Source organism: Dermacentor andersoni, chromosome 1 (genome assembly GCF_023375885.2).
Source record: "Dermacentor andersoni chromosome 1, qqDerAnde1_hic_scaffold, whole genome shotgun sequence".
Lineage (NCBI taxonomy): Eukaryota > Metazoa > Arthropoda > Arachnida > Ixodida > Ixodidae > Dermacentor > Dermacentor andersoni.
In genome coordinates, this window is record NC_092814.1 from 164,478,560 (window position 1) to 164,497,498 (window position 18,939).

At 45.2% G+C, this 18,939-nt stretch overlaps 1 protein-coding gene across 3 annotated transcripts in view; it reads left to right on the forward strand.

The window, feature by feature from the left end:
- LOC126547336 ((Lyso)-N-acylphosphatidylethanolamine lipase-like) overlaps positions 1-18,939 on the forward strand; it is a 43,466-nt gene that overhangs the window by 13,519 nt on the left and 11,008 nt on the right. For all 3 annotated transcript variants that reach the window (XM_050195303.3, XM_050195304.3, XM_055062693.2), the window contains exons 3-7: positions 456-755; positions 7,045-7,302; positions 10,683-10,797; positions 13,041-13,157; positions 17,671-17,740. In XM_050195303.3, the coding sequence (XP_050051260.1) occupies positions 456-755; positions 7,045-7,302; positions 10,683-10,797; positions 13,041-13,157; positions 17,671-17,740 (860 nt within the window). The remainder of the gene's footprint in view (positions 1-455; positions 756-7,044; positions 7,303-10,682; positions 10,798-13,040; positions 13,158-17,670; positions 17,741-18,939) is intronic.

An 18,939-nucleotide genomic window follows, 5' to 3' on the forward strand; every position in this document is an offset into this window, starting at 1 on the left:
ACCCCACTTTCACCTTCATACGCATGGGAGCTTTTGTACCAACCAAGCATGAGTAAGAGGGCTTAAGCACGAATGCCCAACCCACTTGGGAGGGTCTGGTCATGTTTGCAGACTTAGTGTGACGAGCCATGACGAATTTGTAAATTTGGCGCTTTTCAGTTGAAACTGAATTCCTAAAATTGGAATTTTTAGGCAGTTTTCAGCATTTATCAGTGAAAACTGAAAACTCTAATTCCTACATATAAACTGTTGTGTAGAAATTTTAGTGATAGAAAATGATTTGTCATTGTAAGTGCTCAGAAATAATGAAATGCGCTTCCCAACAATTATATCACTTGTTTTTACTTCTCCAACTATACCATCAAAGGTGAAACACTGCTTGAAAGAAAAAAGAGGGTGTCTGAATACTTCAGTGATGCTCATGTTATTGTTTATTGGTTTATTGTATTCCGCAGATATGAAGCTTCCTGTTCGGTCTTCATTTGTGACCATAGACTCAATCCTGGGCTGCAAGGGCAGCCACCAGGTCCGCACCCTTCAGCTAGGTCCCAGTACGAAAGTAGCTGCAGAGGAAGAACGGGTTCCACTTGTGCTGGTGCATGGCTTTGCTTCGGGAGTGGCTCTCTGGCTGCTCAACCTGGATTACCTGGCCCAGGACCGCACAACGTACTGCTTTGATCTGCTGGGCTTTGGCCGCAGTTCACGGCCACGTCTTTCGAGGGACCCTCTGGAAGCTGAATACCAGTTTGTGCAGAGTAAGGGTGCAGCTGCTGCAAAAAAATATATTTTTAATTGTTGGCATAGGTGGCCACTAACAGTTTTGTGCCTTTGGCATTGTGCAATACATTAAAAATAAATACAAGTGACAAGTGTCGAACTAATAAATTCTAAACATAGCACAATAAAGCAATATGCAGTAGAAAAAGTAACAAGTCACCTGTGGTCACAGTGATAAAAAATATTGCATGTGCCCAAGTGAATTAATAAAGGAGTTGGCAAAGTGTCATAACATTTGCTGGCATAAAAGTCTCCATGTAAAATCAGTCAGACCCAACCCTTGTGGCACATGCATGCAATTTACTGTCAGTGTCCACGGTTATCACTGAGTGGTGCTGTTGGCATCATAGAGTGTAAACTTTGGCGCTGTTGTGAACAGCTATTAAGTCTATATTGCCACATTGTATATCGTCGCTACGGGAATGTGTGAGGCCATGAAAACGACGCTGTAATAGTGTGCAGGTGGAAAATGGAGACAATGACGTTGGGTTGACTTTTCATATAAAGTGCTATTATCTGTGCTGTACACCGGGTTTCTCGTCTCCTACTAGGATGTGACACTGGTGGAGGTGCTGGGTATGACTGCCTCATGCTTGGCACCCTTTTGCGAAACCATACATCGAACACGGAATCACTTTCGTTCGTCGAAACCCCTGTTCACCGATACAGTTGCTGCCTGCTAGGCCTGACGCCTGAGTTCAACTCCCTGCAAGACCCTGCAGGGACACGGCTATTTTCGTCCGCTATGGCCACTGCAACTCCATCGCAGGTGACGCTGCAGAATCCTAAGATTCTGGAAAGTTTCTGTGGTGACGCTTTTGAAGATGTCCAAGATTGGCTGGACGAATTCGAGTGTGTCGCGAGTTATGACTGGGACTCCCAGCAAAAGTTCCCAATGTCTATTTGCCCTTCAAGGTAGTGTGTGGACGCGGTTTGTGAACTGGGAGAAGAGTTTGACCACATGGGATACCTTCCACAACCAGCTGCTAGACACATTCACTAGTAGCAACAGAAGACACTGCGCAGCGCCTTCTTAAATCCCGTATTCATATACCAAATGAGAGCATTGCCATGGTTACTAGAGATATTGCCCGCCTTTTCCGCAGAGTAGACCCTGAGATGGCCGAAGAAAAGTTGCGCTACCTCTTGCGGGAAGTGAAGGAGCAACTGTTTGCTGGACTCGTGGGGAATCTACCGACAACAGTGGCCAAATTCACCAAAGAGGCTACCGCTATTAAACCGGCACTACAGCTGCGGTACGGCCAATATGACCACTCAAACTCTCCGATTGATGTTTCAATTCTACCTGAGAGCTGTGGCACATGTCTGTGTCAAGTCATCCAAGAGATTGTGCGAGAGGAGATCCAGCAGCTCGGGTTTGCTCCCATGGCACCAGTTGTGGCTTCTGTCGATGTTGTCTGGGAGGAAGTCTGACAGGCCTTTTCTTCGCCTGCCTGGCAGGTGGTGTTGCAACGATTGTCCTACATGGAAGCTGTTCGTCGTCCACCTCTTGCCACTTCGATGTTGCTTACACCATTGACCACTCTGCTGCCACTGCCACCCCCTACGCCTATCCTCGACAGTCACCCTCACCACCAGCAACGCCGTATCGTCGACGGCCGATCGCTGTGCCTCGGTCTTGCAGAGAATTTCCTGCTGGCTGCCCGCTTCGGAAAACCGATTCGTGGAGCACTGCTGACCGCCGGCCGCTATGCTTTCATTGTGGCGAAGAGGGCATGTTTACCGAGTTTGCCACTATCGTGCAGCTGGGTTTACAAGATTCCCCTTCAACTAAATTACCCTCCATTTGATGCTCCACGTATCTGCGACGACAATTCGACAAACTGCCAACCGGAAGGTTCAATTACGCCATGATTATGTTTCCCATCTCCGGCTTGATACACTTCACCAATGTGTTGCACTTTTCCTGATTTCTCTAGGGGCAGGTCCTCTCGCCTGCGCCGGGGAAACTAGAGGAAGCGACCTGTGGGGGTGAGGTTGCAAACTGTCGACCTTCCCAAGAGCCCCCATCACTGACATTCGACGACTCTAAGACTCTGACGACTCCAACCACACCCCATGTAACCGACGCCGTCAACGCCGATCTTGTCAAGTTCTCATTGACAGCGACCAAGTGGTTGCTCTCGTTGATACTGGTTCGCATTTTTTGATAATGAGTCTAAAGCTAGCCGACAGACTAAGAAAAGTGATGACACCGTGGACTGGGCCCACTGTCAGAACTGCCGGGGGCCACTTGATGACCCCGATTGGAAAATGCACAGCCAGAATTGTAATTTCTGGTTCAGCCTTCGTTACTACCCTTGTCATTCTCTTTGAGTGCTGTAAGAAACTTATATTGGGGATGGATTTCTTGAGAGAGTACGGTGAAGCGATTAATGTTTGCAACTGCTTCGTTACATTTTTTACGAGTTCAGATGTGTCGACCCTGCGGAACACCTGTGACTGCGCTTACGTATAGCTGCCGCTGACGTGATACTTCCGCTGTGAAGTTGTTCCCTCTTGCCTGTAATCTGCAACAACTTGCATAGCGGGACTGGAGTTGCTAAAAACATCAACACACTTGTACTAAGTCACGGCGTTTCTATCGCCAAGGTCATAATTAATGCACTCGACGGACATGCTCAACTCCTGCTGACGTTTTTTAGCAGGGAACGTCAACACATTCTTAAAGGCACTACTGTTGCTTACTTCAATGAATTTGCCCCAATACAAGACTTCCTCTCAGTGCAGCATGCGGTGTCCGCCGTGCCTATGCCTGGACCTGTGGGTGATGTCAGTTTAACTTTATCACCCCTCGAATGCAGCAGCCTTCTTGAGCTCGTCAATCAGTTTCACAGCTGCTTCTCATCTGCATCAAGAGTTAGCCAGACGCCATTCACCAAGCACCGTATTATCACCGAAGCTGACACAAGACCCATTCTGGAGCATCCTTATCGTGTAGCACCGAAAGAGCACGAGGCAATACAAAAACAAGTGAAGGTGATGTTTGAGGACGGGGTAATTCGGTGACTTAAGAGTCCTTGGGCATCACCTATCGTATTGGTGGAAAAGAGGGACGGTAGCCTGCGCTTCTGCGTTGACTATTGAAAACTGAACCAGATGACAAAGAAGGACGTTTATCCGCTACCATGTATCGATGATTCACTGGACAGGCTACGAAATGCACATTACTTTTCATCGGTAAACTTCAAAAGTGGCTACCGGGAAATCAGTTTATGAGCGATACCGTAAGAAGACCGCTGTTGTGACGCCTGGTGGACTTTATGAATTTGAAGTGCTTCTCTTCGGTTTGTGTTCTGCTCCAGCAACATTTCAACGACTAATGAACACGGGACTCTCAGGCCTCAAAAGGCAAACCTGCCAGGTGTACCTTGATGACGTGACTGTTTTCTCCCGTCGCGTTTGAGGAGCACTTACAGAGACTGAAGATGGTCTTTGAAGCAATACGCTCAGCTGGTCTAACTTTGAAACTTGAAAAGTGCCATTTTGAAGAACTTCAGTTCCTCGGTCACATCGTTAGTCATCAAAGTGTCCGACCTGACCCTGATAAAATGATGCAGTCTCTAATTTCTCGACGCCATCTGATAAAAAGTCCATGTGCCGTTTTCTGGGCCTTTGCGCCTACTACAGGCATTTTATTCCAGAATTCTTGCACATCACGTGGCCTTTAACACATTTCACCAAAGATGTCCCCTTCATGTAGGGTGAAGATCAGCAACAAGCATTCCACGAGCTACGGCTACGACTGCATCCGCCTTCGTGCTTGCGCACTTTGATAAAGACGCCCCGATGATTCTTCATACAGATGATAGTAATGTTGGCCTTGGTGTAGTGCTCGTTCAGTGGCAGGACAGCACCAAAAGAGTGATTGCTTACGTCAACAGGACGCTATCAACAGCGGGGGCTAGCTACTGCACTACAGAAAAGGAATGCCTCGCGATGGTATGGGCCATCCTGAAATTTTGCCCTTATTTGTACAGTTGCTGTTTCGCCATTGTCATTGGTCACCATGCACTTTGCTGGCTGCCTAATTTAAAAGATCCAGCTGGTCGGCTTGTGTGCTAGAGCCTTTGGCTCCAGGAGTTTGACTTCATCGTTGTGTACAAATCAGGGAAGCAACATGCCAATGCCGACTCCCTTTCTCGGTCTCCTGTTCAGACTGCAGTGCACAATGATGACGATGCGGCGTTTCTAGGCATGGTAGATGCCGTTGCACGCCAGCAACGCGAGAACGCAGAACTGGTTCCTCTTATTGAATACTTAGAGGGAAGAACAAGCAGTGTTCCGAGGTTATTTGCCTGAAGGCTGCCTTTGTTTTGCTTGCGCCACAGTGTTCTCTATACAAAGAAATTTTCACCTAGTGGCAGCAGCCGTCTACTGGTCATCCCGCATCTCTTTGGGAGGAAGTCCTACATGCCTGTCACAACGAGCCGACCACTATTCACTTGGGCTACACCCACACATTGGAAAGAATTAGGCTGAAGTACTACTGGCTGAGACTTGTACCAGTCGTGAAACGTTATGTTCAGACATGCCTGAATCGCCAGCGCCACAAAGCTCTACCCGTCAAGCTAGCTGGACTGCTGCATTCTGTTCAAATACCGGAAGCGCCGTTCGCACAAATTGGCATAGACCTTTTAGGTCCCTTTCTGATGTCTACTGCCAGCAATAGATGGATAATCATCGTCATTGATTATCGTACTTGATATGCCTAAAACAGGGGCTTTCCAAAGGGGAACAGCAGCCAAAGCAGCACGATTTTTCATCAAAGCCGTCGTAAGGCAAGGCGCGCCCACAGCAGTCATAATAGACAGGTACTGTGTTCACAGCAACACTTCTGGATGCCGTTTTGCAACTGAGTGGTACCACTCATTGAAAGATAACGGCTTATCATGCCCAAACCAATGGGCTGACAGAATGTTTGAATAAGACTGGCAGACATGATGAGTATGTACACCGACATCGACTACAAGAAATGGGATGAGATTTTACCTTGTGTTTCATTTGCATGCTACACAGCTCGCCAATAGACAGCACGTGTGACACCTTTTAGCCTTGTTTACGGCCGGTAAGTTGCAACAATGTTGGACGCAATGCTGCCACACGAGTGCGGTGATGATGAGACTGGAGCCGAGGAGTTTATGCAACATGCATAGGAAGCCAGGCAGCTTGCGCGTTTGCGAATCCAAGAACAGGACTATGCTGCTAGGCACTACAATCTTCGGCATAGACCTGTCATGTACAACGTCTGCGATCAAGTGTGGGTCTGGACCACTATTTGTCGGCGGGGGCTATCTCAGAAGTTCCTGCGTAGATGCTTCAGACCGTACATAGTTCTGCGCCGCATCAGTGATAGGAATTATGAAGTTATTCCCGACAGTCCTTCCTGCTCCACACGCCTGCAGCATCTGCCCAAGGTTGTGCACGTGCTTCGTATGAAACCATACTTTTCCTACTGGCATGAACTTTGCACTTTCTCTGCACTGCCTTCGGACCTTGGTGCATCAGGACAATGCTTTTTTTTTTTCAAAGGAGGGGCAAATGCCACATCATATATCGCCGCCACAAGTATGTGGCAGGCCATCCAATGGACGCTGAAGTAGCGCACAGGTGGAAAACAGAGACGACAATGACATTGTGTTGGCTGTTCATGTAAAATGCCATTATCCGTGCTGTACACCAGGTTTCTGGTCTCCTAAGAGGACGTGACAATATACCACATTACATATTATAGCCTTGATTAGGAAGATTCTGTGTGCTAAACCAACTGCTATACTTGAGCTGATACTTGATCTCATTCAGTGGAAACCTAGGTCTCCTCTAATACAGATCCTGGAGCACAAGGGAGACTCGCATTTCGAAAAGTTAGTGGAGTTAAAACATGCTGCATGCTAGCACCTAGGTGTTCTGAATCCATTAAATATAGTGAAGCAGAAGAAAATGACAGGATAAATTGACACTGTAGTGCAATGAGAACAACTTAATTTTAGAGCATTGTCTTGATTATAGAAACAGGACAGTTCGTAAATTATGATGTGGCTTGGCTTTGGTGCGTGGTGTGGTAGAGTGCAAGTTGTGTGGGTGCAGCCTCTGTTCAGTAGAAATGGAAGTATCATCTGTTGGGCTGAATAAGGCAATAAATGTAACTGGAAGCTTGGGTTGATGGCGACTGTTTGCAGTAGGTACGGCAATGTGCAAGTAATTTTCCATCGGAGTGAGCTTAATCTAGCATTTTTCTCTCTTCAGGTATCGAAGAGTGGCGAGCACAGGTTGGTCTCGATCGCTTTGTATTGCTGGGACACAGCATGGGTGGCTTCCTGGCTGCCTCGTATGCATTGCGCTTTCCTGAGCGTGTGGCCCACCTTGTACTTGCTGACCCATGGGGTTTCCCTGAGCGCAACACCCCTCGTCCAGCACTGCAGCTGCCAAGTTGGGTCCGTGTGGTCTCCACCTTGCTCAGCCCCTTCAACCCTTTGGCAGCTGTGCGGATTGCAGGGCCTTGGGGTTAGTTGGCACTTTCTGGACACTTCTGGTTCTTTCTTTCCTTACAGAATTTTCGACGGCATGCTGCGCATGCATCTGACCCTAGCAGTGAAGTTGAAAAACATATTGAAATGCCAAGGAAGCATATTCAAGCAATTCAGGTTGTGCACAAATGCACCTGTGCTGCAAATGACCACGCTGTTTTGCAGCTTGAGCCTTCTTCTTTGAAGTGTTGGCCCTTTTTTTAGCTAGTGGTCACAACGCATGCCTGACTACTGCAGGTATACTTGTTTATGACCCACTCTGTTAACACAGGAATGCACCAAGGACTTCTCGCTGTCGGGGAGAGCTAAATAGTCTTCTGGAAGGATATGCTGCCATGGAGAGGCCATTTATAATTAAACATTGTCCAGCAAACACGCAAATCACCAGATGAAAGCCCCAGCACCTTTTCAACATACACTGGATTGCCATTAACTCGACCTTGACGGGACCGGTGATTTGACTGATCTGGCGGGTCAAAATAAACAAGATGCATAAGGGTCATTCTACAGCAGCTTTCCCGACCGTGGCGCTCGAGAAAAATAATCTCCATAAAAAAATTATGACAAAATTACATGTATATAATCATTACTTGCGCAGTATTTTCCCAAAATATTTTGAATGGAAAAATTTTTTTGGCCATGTGAGGACCATTTAAATTTCACGAAATGATGGAAAACCAGGTCCAGAAAACAAATTTGCCAAAAATAAATTGTTTTGCATATCATTTCATATTTTTGTGTTTTTCGTTGTCTGAACATTGTTCTTTCATTATAAAACTCCTGAGCACCAAGGTGAAAAGGTGAAAATTATAGTGTTCTTGCGAAATTTTTCACAAAAGACTGTCAGAGGAGAAAACCTGAAATTACTTTTATGAAACTTTTCCTGAAACGTACTATCTTCGAAAACTTTATTTTCGCCTATGTGCTGCGCACAGGCTCAAAATTAAAAGCCTGAATTTGGCAAAAATTCTATTTTGGCCTATGTTCATATGTTAGTAACACACTAAGGTGGTCCACGAAAAAATAAGCAGAAAATCGGATATCATTGAGAAGAATAACAACTTTTGCCATGGAAATTGTAATAGAAGTAATTAGCGTTTTCATAGAGAAAAAAAATTTTGAATTTGAATCCCACCATTGCATTATTTTAGTTCATGCTTCGACTTTACCTGATAGCATGTTGGTGGGAAATACAAACCAGGGTGGTGCAGATGTTTTCAATTCACTGTCGGCCAAGTTCTGCTGAGACAGACACTGCTACTAAAAGGATTGCTATTGCATCACCAAAGAGGTCTGGCGAGTGTATGTGGACCAGCCAAGTTTGAATTAGTTGGTGAAGGCCAATTTAAGGATCGAAATAACCAAAAGTTGAGCCCATAGAAATGCACGGGCGCTGGCCGGGACATTGGGATCAAATTAACTGGAGTTGAATTAACAGGAGTTTACTGTATCTCCAGTTGAGTGGGGCAGTGGCCATCACTGGAAAATGAAAATGGCAGATTATTTGCAATGCAAGGTTACAAGTTCGATTCCCATTTTCTGTGACCATATTGCTTCAGGGGCACATTAAAGGGACCCCGAAACGATTTTGATGATTGTGTACAAACGTACCGAGTCAGTAGGGTAGGTCCTTCTGAGCACTAGGAAACATGTTTATGTGCTCCGCGTAAACAATGGAATTTATTATAAGGTTTTCAAAATGTATACATCGCTGCCAATTGCAGCGGAGCCGCTCCCCCCCGAGTTTTCAGTCGCCCCTCCCCCGCTACGTAGCATGGGTGAGTGATGTCACTCGGGCGAGCAATCTAATTACCCACGCAACGTCATGAGGACTGTTAAAATCATGTCACTTCATTAAGTTTATATTTAATACCACATTTATGCATAGTAATTTGCGTAACCTTAAAGATAAATGCACAAGTGCAATAAATGTAAATATTTTTTTCAAACCAATGGCCCACTTCTGTCTGAGAATGCCAATCATCTGCTGCAACTGTGGTGACAGCAGCCAATGGACGTGGAGCAGTTCTCAATGAAAATAGATGAAGCAATGTCTTGTTTAGGGGCAGGAACATGAATGGTACCAATGCTGTACTACACTCGTATTGCATTGCTGGTGCATGCAGGAAGTAAACTTCAGAGACTGCATGCTATAGAAGATGCGAGCGCTGCGCATCAATGTCAACACCAAACTCCTTCATCAAAGCTGCAGGTTGGTCAACAGAGCAATCACTGGCAGTTTTGAAAGAAAGGCACTTTCAGTGGCAACTGTAGGCTCTGCATTTGTCAGAGAGCCAAGTTTTGTGTATTAATTTGCCTAGAATGGCACCAGAAAACTATCCTGGCAAGCCGAGACCTGGAAAAAAAAATGCTGCGAAGGCAATTGAACATGCCTTACCACACGAGAAAACGTCCATCAAAGAGCTGCCATCTTAAGTTAGACTTGAGTGCGTTGGTACCATCTTAGCCTTCCACTCAGAATGTGTGGGCTCGATTCCCGCTTGCATTCTTTTTTTCTTCCTTCTTTAAATTCTGGAATGAAAGAAACATTAGAAATATAGCCCATTTCACCACATTCGTAAGTTAGCGGCAGCTCTAGCCTAGCTGTGGTAATGCTTGTTTTTACTGCTGCGGCTACAGATAAATCTTGCGAGTGTAATATAGAGGGAATCGTAACCATACAGTTCTAGATACATTTATATGTTATCATGTTGTTATTAAACTTAAGTAACACCGGAAACAGCTGCTTTGTAGTTTGTACACTGCATATATGCTTGCAGCAATGTGGCGAACGCCCGCGGAGGCATCTGTCGCTTTTTGCTTTATGTAGTGCAAGCCAGAAAGCAATGCGTGTTGAGCTGCCACGTCCCCATTCGCTGTGCGAAGTTTGTTTTGAAAGTTCACTCCATGTGTATAGGAATTAGCTGTGGGAACACACTCGTACAAACCAACCGGAAGTAGGCAACATTCCTGTCAACGGATGAAAGAAGTGGGATTATAGCGATGGCAGCCCACAGAAAAACTTGAGGGGGAACGCTGTGGTTTGAGAAGAGGGTAACGTTTAACAAGTCATGCCTTTCTTATATCGCACTGACACGAAATTATTGTGAGAAAGCATTGCTCGAGACATTCCTTCTTTGTCTAAGCGTACGACAAAAACCGTTGCAGGTACCTTTTAAAGAGGTCCAGGCGGTCAGGATTCCCTGTTGCATTGTTGTTGGTGTGATCAAGGGTGAATATTGACTCGTACATTTGTCAATGTTAATGCTTGGTAAACTACTTTTTAATTGTCATTAAAGCCAACCCTTAAAATTTTTACTAAGTGCTAACCTGTACTTGTTTTCTTTTGTTTGCCAGGTCCTCGGCTAGTAGAAAAGATCAGGCCAGATATTGGAAAGAAGTACGGACATGTGGTGGATGATAATCAGACAGTTCCACAGTACATTTACCACTGCAATGCTCAAACACCTAGGTAAGGTTTTGTTGCCATTGCGTATTATTGGTTATATTGTCGGGACTTCCTTTACATTTTCATTATACTTCTCTTTTTGTCAAAAGAAAAGTACCTTTCTCATCTGAATTGTAAACTTTGAGCACAGTACAGTTACGTTGTTAATTTGACCCTGATGGTAGTGTGGGAATTGGTTCATTATCTAGTGTATTGAATTGAAAGAAAAAGCAAAAAGATGCCATAATGTTCGATCCAATGGTTTGTCCGATTGATATACGATAATTACCAGCTTTCTGCACTAAACACCCAAACGCATGACGAAGCAGGCCCTGTGCATTGCACCAATGTATTTAAAGGGAAACTAACGGCAAACATTATGCCAACGGGGAATGTAAAATTTAATTCAAGAAACCGCGAAGGGCATGTGTGGTGCCAAGGAAACTCTTCCTTTAAGAGAAAATCGCATTTGAAGGGTCTGCATTTTCTAGCACAATTCAAGTTTCCTGCCCACGAGCAAGGAGTTGTGATGTTGCATACACCATTACCGCACTTTACTGTCGTCGGTGAGTAAAATGGCACCCGACCGCCGGCGCTAGAGCTTTTCTTTTTCATTTTGTATTTTTTATTTGCGTAAAATGGAAAAGCACAGCCGAAAACCGAGCGAAGATACAGCCAATGGCATCCCAAGACATCACATTGGACGCAGAATTTTCTCCTACTAGTTGAAATTTTGCTTGTCACCTGTAAGATAGCGCATTGGCCCGCCTGTCGCCACATAGTTGCATAACAACATTGCGGCAACTAGTGCACCCACCTGTATCCGAGTTCTCTGTTGCTACTTGTTCTCCCACGTGACAGCAAGAAATGAACGGTAAAATCAGCCTTCGCTTCGTCTCATCTGACACTAGTATAAAGCATCCGAGATCACGTGCGCCATAGTCTCGGTGGCAATGTAGTCACAAAAGAGCTTTGATTCCTAGCTGTCAGATGGCGCCACATCATTTACTGCTGGCGGCATGGAGTGCATTTTTATTGATGATGATGGCACAGCTAAACTAGATCTGGCATCCTCTGGGGAAAACGTTGGCCTTGCAGCATGCGTGCGAATTTTTTACGAGTGTGTGATTGTATTCATTCCGACAACAATGAAAGTTTATCGCTACTTTCTTTTTCTCGATGTCGCGCCCATGTATACTATATAGTTATCCCACGAGACGTGGCAGTACGACAGGGTCCATCTATCGCGTTGTTTGTTAGGTGAATATCGTTTGCATGTGGTTGCCTCTTTATTACGAGTTTCGCAAACCAGGAGAACAAGTGCACTTTGTTTTGGTCTTGTCAATACAACAAACGGCACTGTCTTAGGTTGGTTACCAGCTGGCCTATTGCACTTAAAAAAAAAAAAAATCGGTGTCGGCTCACGGTTTCCATTTTACTGTATGACGGTGGCAAACAGTGGTGGTGACATGCTGCATCACACTGCCTCACTTATTGCAGGCGATTTGAATTGCGGTAAAAGAATGTGCCCTTTTAGTAGTGATTTTCTCTGCTGCTATGTTGCTTCTTGGCACAAAACAAACGCTTTGAGCTCTCTGGAAGGGTATTTAGCATTCTGCATTAACTTAATATTTGCCTTTAGTGTGTCTTTAAAGCCTGTGATAGATTGGCTGTATGGTGTCTAAGTGGTGCTTTCAGTCTAAGTGTTAGGAGTGCACTGGTGCATGCCAGTTCCAGCAACCGTGCATAAATTAGCAAGAAAAGCACTTTTGAGTGCATTTGTGCTTTAGAATTTAGATAGTGTCAGATCTTACTAGTTTCTTTTTTAAAGACTTGTGGTGCAGACCAAAATAATTTTCGGTACAAGTCTGAGAACATTTTGCGACAAAACTGGACACCAAGAATGGCTTTGTTTTACATGGTTTTAATATGCTCCAGTTATGAAAATACGTACATGCAACACGCTTATTTGGCCACAAGTTGCATTCCCACATAGTAGTGTCCTTAGCTGATTGGTGTCACATTTTGAGAAATAAGACATCTTTCTATTAGTACTATCATGGTTGTTCTGATCATCATTCCAATGGTGCATGCGCTAGTCTCTTTTCATGAAGTTTTAATTTAAAACATTGCATTGAGACAAAAAACAAAACAAGATAGCAAGCTTAGTCTCTTTGCTGTGTGGATTTGTGTGTGGATCTTTTTCTTTGTGATCATCCCTTAAAAGTTGTATTGACCAGCCTTTTTGCTGCTTACTGATCATGCAGTGGAGAATCAGCCTTCAAGGCTATGATGACGCAGTATGGCTGGGCTCGATACCCTATGATTAGCCGCATTGGAGAGCTCCATCAAGGTGTGCCTATGACATTCATCTATGGCTCAAGGTCAGTGACACTTCAAGGCATTGCACTAGTAGTGCTTTCTGTGTGGATTGGCATGTGCAAAAGTACAAGGGGATTTTTGTAAATTGTACAAGGCTTCAACAAGAATGCATATTTGTATACATGTATGTACTTAAAGCATGAACATTTGAACAACTTTTGAGTTAAACCTTGATAATAAGGAACTTCAATATAATGAAATTCTTGATATAAGGAAGTGTTAAACTTTTTGTAACTTCTTGTCCATAGAACACCATGTATTTAGTACCTCAGTATAACAAAGTGTGTTTATACACAGTTTCCTTGTAATGAAATTTCACTGCCGCTGATAAAGACTAGTGAGACAATAAATTGAAATTTCTGCGGATGCAGTGGCTAAATGGTTGAATTACGAGCAGCTACTTGGGAATGTGAAACTCTCAGGCTCTCAAACTGCCTGCCCTGCAACCAAGAGCTACCAACCGCTGAAGCAGAGCAGCATTATGTTCCATACGAAGTCCCAAGTGCGATAAGATCCTATTGCTCCTTGTGCTCTGTATTTTTTGGGTGTGAGTGAAAGTGTGTGAGGATGAGCCGAGAAGGATGGGGCTTGACGAGTGCCTTCTTCCCATGCGAGCAAGGGGAAAGTTGGGGGGGGGGGGGGGGGGGGGGCGAGCTCGCAGTAATGCAATTGTGCGTGCTTTGCGTTATTTCTTTATGGGCCTCATATTAAAATTGAAGCCTGCCAGTGTGCAAAGCGCACACATTTTCCAGAAAGAAATCCTGTTGCAATGAAGGGAGTGGGGGGCACATTGGCCTGCATCTTCTTTTCTAGTGTGGTTGTAGCTGCGTATAGCTTAGCGCCTACACGGCCTGCGCTCCCTGTTTTAGAAATAATCTGCTGCATGGGCAAACAGCGAGCTTGCCAAGATGTCGTGGCATCGTGTGCACTGTCTTCCTGCGCATTTAATACTCGAGGTTGCGTAGTCGAGTTTCGGAGATGCGTTGAAGCGAGAAGCAAATGAAGCAATCCTAGTGCGGGCGACACTTTCAGCTGCGGAGGGGAAGTGGACATGAAAGCGTGTCTGGCTTTGCTTCGTACCACTGATGTGAAGATATCATTGACATGGCATGAAACCGTATCTTTTGTCGCTGACTCACAAATTCAACAAAATGAATTTTTCTCATTCAAATTTGCTTTTTCCGATTGCCCGATGGTTTGGAAAATTAATCAGCGACTATACTTATTTGCATAAAAGGTCAAATTTCAATAGAACAAGCAAATTGCAGATTTTACCAAATTCGTTATATCAAGGTATCTCATTTGTTTTCCTTGCAAGCTGCTTAAGTGCAAGAGATGTAACATATTTTATTGCTAGCTACAGTTAGGGCACTGATTTATGAGACAAGACGTGGCACCTAGGTTTGTGCGAGTATCAATTTTATGGTTCTAAGTGAAAGTAGAAGCAAGGAGTAATTAATGTTGAATAATTGCAAAGTGAATAGTTTGAATAGTTGTAGGATTTGCATAAGACCTTCACACCAAGTGCCAGACATTGACAAATCTAAATAGAAAAGGTTCTTTACTTGTGAAGGAGGGGAAACAGTTTCATCTCTTGAATCAGTTTATTTTCTTATTGCTGTTGTTCACATATTTTCGTGCATAAATTCAATATTTTTTTATGATGCCAGCAGCACGGAAAATCCGTGCATAATTTTGGCTCAGCATTGTGCTTCAGTCTACTTGAAATAGACCGAAGGCCATGATTATATTGCATTTGTACGTCGTAGCGATGCTGCGATGTGTGACCTTGACAGTGCAGTGCCAGCAGTTTAGGATGTGTTGTGCAATTTCAGCTCGGTGCTTTCCGTCTACAGGCGAGCTTCACCTGTTCCGTCCAGTAAGCACCAGGTGAAATTGGTAGGCATATTTGCTGTAATTGTCAGCTGGTCATACGTGGACCCAAATGAACGTTTCTGCAGCCCTTAGTCTGGCCCATGCTTGGTGTGGGGCTGATCACTGATGAACAATTAAACTCCCCGTGACGGTTTGTCATCTGCTGTCTGACTTGGTCTTTGGCCTAAGCAATGCTACCTCACCAATTGTTGGTGACCAAAGTTAGTGTTTGGTGCCGCATTGACGCTGATCTACAGTTAAACCTTGATATAATGAACTTCAATATAGCAAAATTCTCGATATAACGAATAATTTAACTTTTTATAACTTCTTGTTCATGGAACACCATGCATTTAGAACCTCAATATAACGAAGTATGTTTATACAAAATTTCAATATAATTAAATTTCACTACTGTCACGAAGGAATACCGAGACAATAAATGAAAACTTCCATGGATGCAGATGGTCAATTGGTTGAATTACAAGTGGCTGCTTCGTACCTCTCAAACTGAGCGACCGCTGAAGCGGAGCAGCGTCATGTTCCGTATATAGTCTAAGTGCGGTAAGATTCTATCGCATTCCACATGCTGTGTGTGGTGAGGGTGAGCCGAGGAGGAGGGCAGCATGATGAGCACGTCTTCCTGCGTGAGCAAGGGGAAAGGGGGAGGAGAGAAGGAGCCACATGTGAGGGTGAGCCGCAAAGGAGGGTGGCATGATGAGTACGTCTCATTGCATGAGCAAGGGGAAAAGGGGGAGAAGAGCGAGTTCGCTGTAACATGATCAAGCAAACGATATATAATGATTAGCCGATATATAATGACATTTCGATATAATAAGGTAACATGCTGATTTAATTCAACAACGTTATATTAAGGTTAGCTACATTTGAAAATATAGAATAGCAGCACAAACCTAGTTGTACAAGAAGTGATACAGTCGAACCCACTTATAATGATACCAGTTCTAACAATATATCGGTTATAACAATGAGAGCCTGCTGCACTGTCTACTTTTGTATGTTTTCCATCATGAAATAACCCGCCTACTACAATGCCCGATGCCGCGTTATCGGTTATAACGATAAAGTCTGGTGGCTGGGTGTCCGAGCCGAAAGGTAGTAAAATGCTAAATCCTTGAAAAGAAAAAAACAAAACGAGAAATTCGAGCTGCTGTACGATGCGCCGCTGCTCCGATAGTCGCCGCGCGCTCATTTTCCAGCCATCTTCGTGCGCCTCTCTCCCGTCGCCCTTCCAGCTTTCCGAACATGAATGGGCTGCACCCATAGCTAGCTCTACGCTGCCCCACCCTCCAAAACGCGAATAGACCACTCCAACTGCGCTGCTCGCAGTTTGCTCGCATGAAGCTCACTGGCTCCTCATTCAGCGCAGTTCTGCAAACAGCTTAAGCGCTCGTCTCAGCCTCATTTGACCAGCAGTTGGTTTGACTCGCTGCCGAAAGGGAAGACGGCTGATCCGCCCGCTGATCATCGGCAATGCACGACATTGCCAGTGAAAAGAAAGTGCACGGCTATAGATTTGGAAACTAAGTGCTTCTAACCGATGAGACGATCGTCGCGAACATGCTTGCATCAGATAGCGACGGTGACGATGGCAGCAATGACGCGGTAGGGCAGGCTGCCTCAACATTGTACTCACAGGAGGCCCGGCAGGTGATTCAGTCCCTTCGGGGCTTCGTTTTCATGAGGAACTGGAGGGACTTCCGCTGCACTACGTGGAGCAGCTGCATGCCTTGGAGAAGGATGTCGGCAAGCTTTGCATAAAGCATGCAAGGCTGATGGACATAGGGTTTTCTCGTGCAAGCCAGTGACAAGTTCGTGGCGAGATGCTTGTGGCGATATCTCCTCAGCATTTCTTCTGTATTTCTCAAGCTGACAGGCTGCCGCGGCAGCCTCTTCCAATTCTTAAAAGGCCCCTTTTGGTTCCACCAAAGCGATGCCTCGGCGGAGCTCGCATATTGCTTGCCACCTGTGACCCTTCTGTGCAGTTGTTATAGCAGTGCCATTCTTTAACGCCGACAGCCGCTGCTTGTTACATGCGATCGGAGTGCCTGGGAAGCAGTTAAACGGGTTAACACAATCAGCACCCGGATGGAGGAAGGTTTTGGGTAGGGACACTGGCCTTCCCGCCATAGTTTTCTCACACCAGCTCTGCCATCCCCCTATTTCAATTTTTTCATGCAACCCGGTTACAACAATTGGTTATAACAATGGAATTTTCGTGGCACTTGAATATTGTTAGGAGTGGGTTCGACTGTATACAGTTGGCTGGCCTCTGAAGATGTGTGTTGGATAAATGTGCGGTTCACAACTAAGGGTGCATCAGGTGTACTGTGGGGCATTTTCAATGTTCTCGTACACATTAGCTGACATTGTTAAGGAGTAATATGCCACAGCTGTTAACACAGTGGTCAAAGGAGACTGAAGGCCTTAAACTTTAGATTGTCATGTGTCTGGGGACTATAGTCGTTTAGTTACGAAAGCTACGAATTAGCCAGCAACTAAAACAGCCTGCCAGTATAGCTTGTCTTGTGTGGTGGAAGATATTATAAGCTATAGTGCTATTGTTTTCTTCTTTAGTTTACACTTTAATATACACACTTTCCTATTTTGTACCTTTAGATCTTGGGTTGACAAACAGCCTGGTATTCGTGTTCAGCGACTTAGGCAAGAGAGCGAAGTGGATGTTGAGGCAAGTATCATAAGAGTTTTTGGCCATGCTTTCTTGTGCACACATTTTAGGAATGCTAGTTAGACATCATGTGCATGTGTCACCTAATTATTTGTGCTGTGCGGTGCTGTACATCTTTGTTTTGTCAAAGCACTCATGAATGCCCTAAAGCCCCTCCATACACGTTTCCGCCGGCCAGGTTAAGTACCGCCAACCTGCCCTCCTCCTCCACGCTCCTCTCCCACTCACCCCCTTACTTCCGGCGTCAAGCGGAACTTACGTAGCTGCAGCTTCCTGTTCCAAGTGGAAGTGACGCTATGTTTTTTAACGTTGTTTACTTTCGCGTCGAAGGAGAGGCTTAAATTGTACCAGCTGCGGTTGAAACTGTGAATGCGATTCCATCCAAGAACCACCGCCTATTGTAACTAGCGATCTGCTCGTGTTCGCTGCTTCGCGTCAACCTGCGACGGGTTGTGGCACGAGCGACAACGTACAGTGGAATGTAGTGCCTGGGTGCTTGGAGACCACTGCTGTTTTTCGTGCATTTGGAAAACAGCGACCGCGAACTACTACTTCAGCGGAATACAACAGCTTGTCCCCTTTGCATTTTATGGTGACTGCCACAGCTCTGCTAAGCACGCGTGGGCGTCTCACCATCGTCTAACAGCAGTCAAAGTGGAAATTCCTGCAGCACAACTCCAGGAAGCAGGAACGCCGGAACCGGAAATTTTTAAATCGGAAATGCCGGAACCGAAAATGCCGGAACCGGAAATGCCGGAACCGGAAATACCGGAACTGGATTTGGTGTGAGGAAAAAAGGCGGCGCACAACAAAGGTTGTCGCTACTTAAGAAAGCGGCGGTGGCGCGTGGATGGAGGGGCTTTAGAATGCCCATGCATTGCACTCCTTTACAGTGCATGGCACTTCCACATATCCAAACACGGTCATTTCTTTTTCAGTGATCAGTAGCTCAAAATTGTAGGCTAACAGACTGTGATCTTCTCTAATTACTCTAATTAATGCCTAGACCATGGTCTAGGCCGCTATATTCAGGTGTGGCAGTTATGTCTATGTGTGGGAGGTCTCATGAAGGCAGAAAACATACAGTGCCGCTTATGTGACATGGCATGCGCTGTTCTCACTGGCAAAATCTTGGGACAAGAGGAGTGGGGCTGAGAATGCATAAGTTTTGTTTGAGTTCCTCAACTGTGACTGCTGCA